Genomic DNA, 8,775 nt, shown 5'->3' with positions numbered 1-8,775 from the left:
GTAGCTGTAGAAAAAGCTAGCCAAATAGCCATTTTACTGGTTGAAGTTTGTTTTTTAAGTATAATGCAGTTGATTTGCGATGATGACACAAACATATTAAGCAGGACATTCATACGAGCCTTAAAATCCAATTGTAATCCAAAAGCAGTGTGAAATGCACTCATAAGTAACATGTAAATATAGGCTTTTTTAGCTGGCGTTTTATAAGAACTCCCCCGTGTTCTGCCACCAACTTCCGAGCATCACCCTCGTGCGGCAATGTTTGCAAACACAGAAATGGGTCTATAATGATAAAAAAATAAAAAGCACAACAAATACACTGACCCACCCATACTACTTCCTGAATCTCTCCCCTTCAACGGCCCCGCCGTCAAAACCAAGTAAGACAAGTTATTTTGATTTTATAGGGTTATATTCTTAAATGTTAGCTTTTGTACCGATCCAAGTGAACTCGACTATTTCTCGAAATGTGCTTCTAGAATTGTGTGCAGGTTTAATCTTCTGACTGGCTTTATTTAGCTATTCTGCTAATTTTCTGTCAGAGCAAAGCATTTCCCATGTCAGCATCTCGTTTCAACACCCAATCCACCATCGCCCTTTGAAAACGCTCTTATTTGTTAACGATCCTGGATTTAGTTATTGTCACTTGTTTCATCGCTACACTTTTTGTCATATTTTTMCTCTCCTACATGAACCTACTTGGCAGATCGACCAGGTTTTCTAATTAGAACTACGCAATAGAGGCTATAGTTTAATCTCAAACTGCCATTTTGCCTCTACTCGGGATGCGTAGGCTACTAGGCTACAATGTGATATTTCTTGGATGGCTACATTGTAATATTATGTAACAACCTCAGTGTATTATATTTATTATTCAGCGGAGAAAGGAACACATGAGACAACACAGACTATTCTGATTGGCTGGAAGGTTACATCGCAGCACCCATTCTAGTCTGATGTAGCCGAAAGTATGTTGTTTTATGAAATTATTTGCWTTATGGTTTTATTTCGTTATTTTGTTGTGTTCAAAATGAAGAATCAAGCCTTGACAGACACATTGTCGTGTGTTCGAAGCTAGTCCTCCAGCAATGCCTTTCCTTCTTAAACTTTGCATTAGGCCTGTACTGGGCCCGCCTTCCGGCCTGTTTATTCAGATTAATCCGTGTTCAGGGTAGATACGACTGAGATCCCGGTGTTGTGCCGAAAATCGCCCCCTGCCAGAATTCTCTCCCCCTTCGCGTGAACGCGCACACACTMAATTCTTCATTGCTGCGACTTGCTTGCTAGTTGAGATTGCTGCTCTTCACTCCGTTGTCAGTTTAGCCTACATTTCACTGATCTTAGTAGCAGAAAGCATGTTTTATTTGTGTCCTTCAAGGCAGCTGTCAATGATCACGTTAGGCTGCGTTTAATTTCATTTTATTTTCTTGCCTGCTGAAATTCTCCCCCCCCTTCTAATTTCCTTAATTTTGTGGCTAGAGTCAAATACTTTCTGTGACACACATCAGAGTCAAATACTTTCTATAGAACAAACTTAACGTCAGGATAGGCAACCGAAATTAATAATTAATGTATGTGTGTTATATTTAACATAGAGGAGGGAGTAAAATGTAGGCAAGCAATAAACATTTCAGAACAACTACTAGTCGAATAAGACATGGGACAGATGACGAATTTTGGCAGAGATTTATTTAGACTAATAAACTTGAAACAAATAGCCAAACTGAAAACTGTAGACATTACTAGTGCCTCCCCTGCGATCAAACTGCCATAAAAAAATAAAATGAAATGCAGCCTAACTGAGATTTTCGGCACAACACCGGAAAGTGTGACGTGTCAGAGGGGAGGCGGTGGGGAACACCCAATCGCCCCCTCCATATGTCACTGGTTATGTTGCTCTTTCGGGGTTAACCAGTCCAGGGAGTGTCTCAAAGTAGGAGTGCTGATGTAAGAACAGGTCTTCCTTGTATTAATTACGATTTAAAAGGCAAAACTGAACCTAGTGCACCACTTTGCGATTACAGGCCCTGAAACCAGAAACCTGCAAGGCAGTTTATGTTTATTGTGGTATACCCCGGCTTCAGATCAAGTCATGGTAGTGGAATACTGGTCAAGAGTCTGTAATAGTGTCTACTGTTTGTTCATTTGATCCCGGAGTCATATCATTCATCTCAACTACTCCATGTAGCCTATGCGAGGCACATCGAGTCTCGATTTGCCTGTGAACTTTTACTTCTCTATTATAATTTGAGTATATTTAGTGAACTATGCCTTTACACTTCTTTATTCTCTGAATAAAATTAGCAGATTTATTCTTTGACTAGAATATTTGGTCAGCTATTTTCCACAGTAATTATGCTTCCTCTGATCCTTTAGGCAAGGTACTGTAATGAAACAGTAGGGAGCAGGTCTCGAACCCTCGACCTTCTAGCCCGAAGTCCGGCGCGCTATCGACTGTGCCGCAAAAGCATGCTCGTGCGGCAGAGTCGATTTCTGCGCTTATAAACCAAGGGTCGTTACAGTACATATGTCCTTACAGTGTGTTTTGGAAAGGAAGTAAAACTCAAACTTTTTTATCCCATTTAAACTTTATTTAACTTGGCAAGTCTAAGGGGAAGTAGGAGTTACTCAAAACAATGAGCTTTCTCTTATGTAATAATCCAATGCCTGGAAATCTTGTCTCATGGAAATGTCTGTGTATGCTTAACTCATCCTTTAACTTTTATTTTTATTTTTACCAAATCTGTATTTTGGCTTTAAATGGTATGTTGTAGAAGTGTCCAGACACTTCTTTTGCGATTTCACTTGGTTTTGAGAAACTTACTCAGGGGTGAAAGTAGATTTAAATGTCTTCCCGGTACCTCCTATGTATGTTCCCGTATGTGTTGACCATAACAAGTGCCCCAGAACCAGTGGAAGCAAAAAATTAATAAATAACGGTAACATCAAAGATCCACCACCATATTTATACAGTAGATATGAGGTACTTTTCTGTATATGTATCCAGGTCAAAGAGCTCTACTTTCTTGTCATCTTATCGTAGTACCGGTTCCAATCCAAGTGCCARGCAATAGCATTGTAAAATATTTTAGTGGACCTTTGATATTATGTGTCTGTTTAGCATCTAATGGTCCTGGGGTCCTTCTTAAGGTCAACGGCATCATGAACTCTAACAAGTACCAGGACATTTTAGCTAAAAACCTGGTTGCCTCTGCCAGGAGGCTGAAACTTGGCCACAAGTGAATCTTCTAGCAAGACAATAAGCCCAAGCACCCATTTTACCTCTTTTTTTTACAGATTAAAATGTATTTCTCTGAGCAATTGTATTAGTATAAAAYATAATTTCCCTTTTTTTTTGCTTGCAATATTGCTATTATTTATTTCATTCAGTATTGTTTGCACGTCTGTATCAAAGGTCCCAATAATTTTGGACCTGAATGTATTTTATATACAGGGATCTCCAAAAATACTGGCACCCCTGACTGGCAATGCACAAGCAATATTTTAAAAATATAAACAATATAATTATAGAGAGAAACTCAAAATACCAACATTTGAGAAATACTGTACTTTATTAATGTTTCAATGGAACACACCAAAATCATTTATTGATTTTATTAAAAATCATTGTCCTCAAAAATAAAGGTTTCATAATTAATGGCACCCTTAAAGATTATTGTAAATAACATCTACCAAAATTAAACCAGGAATTAAATTCYACTTATTTAAGTCTTAAGGATCTATATTGAGGCATTACATCACTTTCYGTTTCACTAGGGTATAAAAATGAGGTAACACGCATGCAATATCCCTTTGTCTTCCAACACCATGAAGAAAACAAAAGAACTGGCAGTTCAAAAAAAGATAAATCAAATTTTATTAGTCATTTGTGCCAAATACAACATGTGTAGACCTTGCAATGAAATGCTTACTTACGAGCCCCTAACCGACAGTGCAGTTAAAAAAATATGGATAAGAATAAAAGTAACAAGTAATTAAAGAGGAGAAGTAAAAAAAATATATATATATATACAGGGGGGTGCCGGTACAGAGTCAATGTGTGGCGGCACCGGTTAGTTTAGGTAGTATGTACATGTAGGTAGAGTTAATTAAGGTGACTATGCATAGATGACAACAGAGAGTGGCAGTGGTGGGGAGCGGAGGGGAGGGGGGGGGGGCAATGTGAATAATCTAGCCATTTGACTAGATGTTCAGGAGTCTTATGGGGGTAGAAGCTGTTTAGAAGTCTCTTGGACCTAGACTTGGCGCTCCGGTACCACTTACCGTGTGGTAGCAGAAAGAACAGTCTATGACTAGGGTGGCTGGAGTCTTTGACAATTTTCAGGGCCTTCCTCTGACACCGCCTGGTATAGAGGTCCTGGATGGCAGGAAGCTTGGCCCCAATGATGTACTGGGCCATTCACACTACCCTCTGTAGTGCCTTGCGGACGGAAGTCGAGCAGTTGCCATACCAGGCAGTCATGCAACCAGTCAGGATGCTCTCGATGGTGCAGCTGTAAAACCTTTTGAGGATCTGAGGACCCATGCTAAATCTTTTCAGTCTCCTGAGGGGAATAGGTTTTGTCCTGCCTGCTTCACGACTGTCATGGTGTGCTTGGACCATGTTAGTTTGTTGGTGATGTGGACACCAAGGAACTTGAAGCTCTCAACCTGCTCCACTGCAGCCCTGTTGATGAGAATGGGGGCATGCTCGGTCCTCTTTTTCCTGTAGTCCACAGTCATCTCCTTTGTCTTGATCACGTTGAAGGAGAGGTTGTTGTCCTGGCACCACACGGCCAGGTCTCTGACCTCCCTATAGGCTGTCTCGTTGTTGTCGGTGTTCAGGCCTACCACTGTTGTGTCATCGGCAAATGTAATGATATTTTGGAGTTGTGCCTGGCCGTGCAGTCATGAGTGAACAGGGAGTACAGGAGGGGGCTGAGCACGCACCCCTAAGGGGCCCCTTTGTTGAGGATCAGCATGGCGGATGTGTTTTTACCTACCCTTACCACCTGGGGACGGCCTGTCAGGAAGTCCAGGATCCAGTTGCAGAGGGAGGTGTTTAGTCCCAGGGTCCTTAGCTTATTGATGAGCTTTCAGGGCACTATGGTGTTGAACGCTGAGCTGTAGTCAATGAATATCATTCTCACATAGGTGTTCCTTTTGTCCAGGTGGGAAAGGGCAGTGTGGAGTGCAATAGAGACTGCATCATCTGTGGATCTGTTGGGGTGGTATGCAAATTGGAGTGGGTCTAGGGTTTTTGGGATGATGGTGTTGATGATGGTGTTGATACATGTTTGTCGCCAAACTCACTGGCTCCAGGTCATCTATACGTTTTTGCTAGGTAAAGCCCCGCCTTATCTCAACTCACGGGTCACCATAGCAACACCCACCCATCTGTAAATAGCCCATCCAACTACCTCATCCCCATATTGTTATTTTTTTTGCTCTTTTGCAACCCAGTATCTCTACTTGCACACCATCCTCTGCACATCTGTCACTCCAGTGTTAATGCTAAATTGTAATTATTTCGCCTCTATGGCCTATTTATTGCCTTATCTCCCTAATCCTCCTACATTTGCACACACTGTACATAGACTTTCCTATTATGTTATTGACTGTACGTTTGTTTATCACGTGTAACTCTGTGTTGTTGTTTTTGTCGCACTGCTTTGCGATATCTTGGCCAGGTCACAGTTGTAAATGATAACTTGTTCACAACTGGCCTACCTGGTTAAATAAAAGTGAAATATAAAATGTGAGCCATAACCAGCCTTTCAAGGCACTTCATGGCAACAGATGTGAGTGCTACGGGTTGGTAGTCATTTAGGCAGGTTACCTTAGTGCCTGTGCCCAAGAACACTATGGTGGTCTGCTTAAAACATATTGGTATTACAGACTCGGACAGGGAGAGGTTGAAAATGTCAGTGAAGACAGTTGCTGGTTGGTCAGCCCATGCTCACAGCACACGTCTTGGTAATCCGTCTGGCCCTGCGGCCTTGTGAATGTTGACCTGTCTAAAGGTCTTACTCACATCGGCTGCGGAGAGCGTGATCACATAGTCTTCCGGTACAGCTGGTGCTCTCATGCATGTTTCAGTGTTATTTGCCTCGAAGTGAACATAGAAGTAGTTTAGCTCGTCCGGTAGGCTTGTGTCACTGGGCAGCTCTCGGCTGTGCTTGCTTTTGTAGTCTGAAATGGTTTGCAGGCCCTGACACATCYGACGAGCATCAGAGCCGGTGTAGTAGGACTCGATCTTAGTCCAGTATTGACACTTTGCCTGTTTGATGGTTCGTCGGAGGGCATAAGCGGCATAGCTTATAAGCTTCCGGGTTAGAGTCCCGCTCCTTGAAAGAGGCAGCTCTAGCCTTTAGCTCAGTGTGGATGCTGCCTGTAATCCATGGTTTCTKGTTGGGGTATGTACGTACAGTCACTGTGGGGAAGACGTCATCGATGCACTTATTGATGAAGCCAATGACTGATGTGGTATACTCCTGAGTGCCATTGGAGGAATCCGGGAACATATTCCTGTCTGTGCTAGCAAAACAGTCATGTAGCTTAGCATCTGCTTCATCTGACCACTTTTTTTATTGATCTAGTCACTGATGCGTCCTGGTTTAATTTTTGCTTGTAAGCAGGAATCAGGAGAGAGGATATTAATTATGGTCAGATTTGCCAAATGGAGGGCCAGGGAGAGCTTTGTATGCATCTCTGTGTGGAGTATAGGTGGTCCAGAGTTCTTTTCCCTCTGGTTGCACATTTAACATGTTGATAGAAATTAGGTTAAACTGATTTAAGTTTCTCTGCATTAAAGTCCCGGCTATCGCAGTCCTGATGTTTAAACATCTGATCCACTGGAATTGTGATACAGTGAAAATAATCTGTCTGTAAAAAATTGTTTGGAAAATTACGTGTCATGCACAAAGTAGATGTCCTAACCGACTTGCCAAACTATAGTTTGTAACAAAAATTTGTGGAGTGTGGAAAACGAGTTTTAATGACTCCAACCTAAGTGTAATGTAAACGTCCGACTTCAACTGTTATATAATATATATATATTTAAATACTTACGCCTCACCTTCTCATGCTTCCTTTCTTTCAGGTCCTAAAGATGAGTTATCCAGGTTACCCTTCCTCCGGTGGCTACCCTCCCCAGGCAGGTGGCTACCCTCCCCAGGCAGGTGGCTACCCTCCCCAGGCAGGTGGCTACCCTCCCCAGGCAGGTGGCTACCCTCCCCAGGCAGGTGGCTACCCCCCACAACCGGGTGCATATCCCCCCCAAGCAGGAGGCTACCCACCCCAGGCCGGCGGCTACCCACCCCAAGCCGGCTGCTACCCCCCCCAGGCAGGGGGCTACCCTCCCCAGCAGGCCGGAGGTTATCCTTGCATTCCTCCAGCACAAGGTAAGGCTATTATTTTGGGACTACATTAGTATTTTGTTTTCATGGTAGTGCAAAAGTGTGCTATTTCTGGTTTGGAGTTATCCTGTTCATTAAAATCATGCTACATCACTCACTTGTTGTCTCTTCATTCTCTAGGTGGTTGGGGTGGAGCCCCTGTTGGTGGAATGGTAAGTATGACTTATTATCTTGTATCAAGTAGGTAACTAAGAACCAAGTAACTACCAACATATTGACAGGCTCTAAATCAGCTGGTTCTATTTACGACCTGATCTACACACCCTGTAACATGTATGGAGTCTGTTACCATGTCATTATGTCCCAAATGGCTCCCCATTCCTATGGGTCCTGGTCAAAAGTAGTGCACTATTTAGGGATTAGGGTGCCATTTGGGACATAGCCAGAGCCAGTAATGTGATACCAGCTATCACCTCATTTTCTCCATTCCAGCCAGGTGGAGGTATGCCCCAGGGGTACCCAGGCAGTCCTGCTCCATGTCCACCCCAGGGGTACCCAGGAGGCCCTGCCCCAGGACAGCAGCCCATGCCTGGCTACCCTGGAGGAGCCCCGGCACCCAACCCCTCCATGCCAGGATACGGAGGTGGTGCTCCGGCTACTCCCCATTCACCTGCCATCAATGTGAGAATCTCTTGTTTCTTTTTCTGTTTGTGTCATGTGGATTGAAACCATTAACCTGTATTTACATGTATTTACATAGCTTTTTCCTAATATACTTTACAAAGTATTTCCTTGTTTTAGTATTTCCTTGCTTCATTTTCAGTACTTGTTTGTATTTGTCATTAGAGAGGCTACAGGGGTGCGATAAAGGACCACCCAGGTGCTGACCCTCTGAGGGATGTGGAAGTCCTCCGTAAGGCCATGAAGGGCTTTGGTCAGTAGCTCATCATTATAGGCATTCACTATCATGGATAGATGTATGAAGGATTTGATGAGATTCAGTAAAATTCTAATAACACATTATTTAGAGATGCACATTACATACCTGAAGTCCCTTCTGGGAAAAATAGTTATTTTATTATATTCTATAAATCTTCAATGGTTAGATGCATATGTAGAATATTATACAATTAAGAGCACACTATTTCGTGATACACATTCCATCTACTACCAGTTAACTTCTAATTGGTCCCAATCCCGGATCCGGGAGCACCCCCCACAGTAAAAAAGCTGACTAGCATAGCCTAGCATAGCGTCACAAGTAAATACTAGCATCTAAATATCATTAAATCACAAGTCCAAGACACCAGATGAAAGATACACATCTTGTGAATCCAGCCATCATTTCTGATTTTTAAAATGTTTTACAGGGAAGACACAATATGTAAATCTATTAGCTAACCACGATAGCAAAAGA

The 8,775-nt window shown here is 42.6% G+C and overlaps 1 protein-coding gene across 1 annotated transcript in view; it reads left to right on the top strand.

The window, feature by feature from the left end:
• Positions 1-293: 293 nt before the first annotated feature.
• LOC111977785 (annexin A4) overlaps positions 294-8,775 on the top strand; it is a 27,333-nt gene continuing 18,851 nt past the window's right edge. Inside the window, exons 1-5 of the mRNA XM_024007433.3 lie at positions 294-380; positions 7,103-7,403; positions 7,539-7,570; positions 7,851-8,039; positions 8,205-8,292. Of these exons, the coding sequence (XP_023863201.1) occupies positions 7,112-7,403; positions 7,539-7,570; positions 7,851-8,039; positions 8,205-8,292 (601 nt within the window). The 5' untranslated portion in view covers positions 294-380; positions 7,103-7,111. The remainder of the gene's footprint in view (positions 381-7,102; positions 7,404-7,538; positions 7,571-7,850; positions 8,040-8,204; positions 8,293-8,775) is intronic.

The sequence above is a fragment of the Salvelinus sp. IW2-2015 genome, linkage group LG18 (genome assembly GCF_002910315.2).
Source record: "Salvelinus sp. IW2-2015 linkage group LG18, ASM291031v2, whole genome shotgun sequence".
NCBI classification, from domain to species: Eukaryota; Metazoa; Chordata; class Actinopteri; order Salmoniformes; family Salmonidae; genus Salvelinus; species Salvelinus sp. IW2-2015.
The sequence above is the reverse complement of the archived record's forward strand: the minus strand, read 5'-3'. Positions and strand labels throughout refer to the sequence as shown.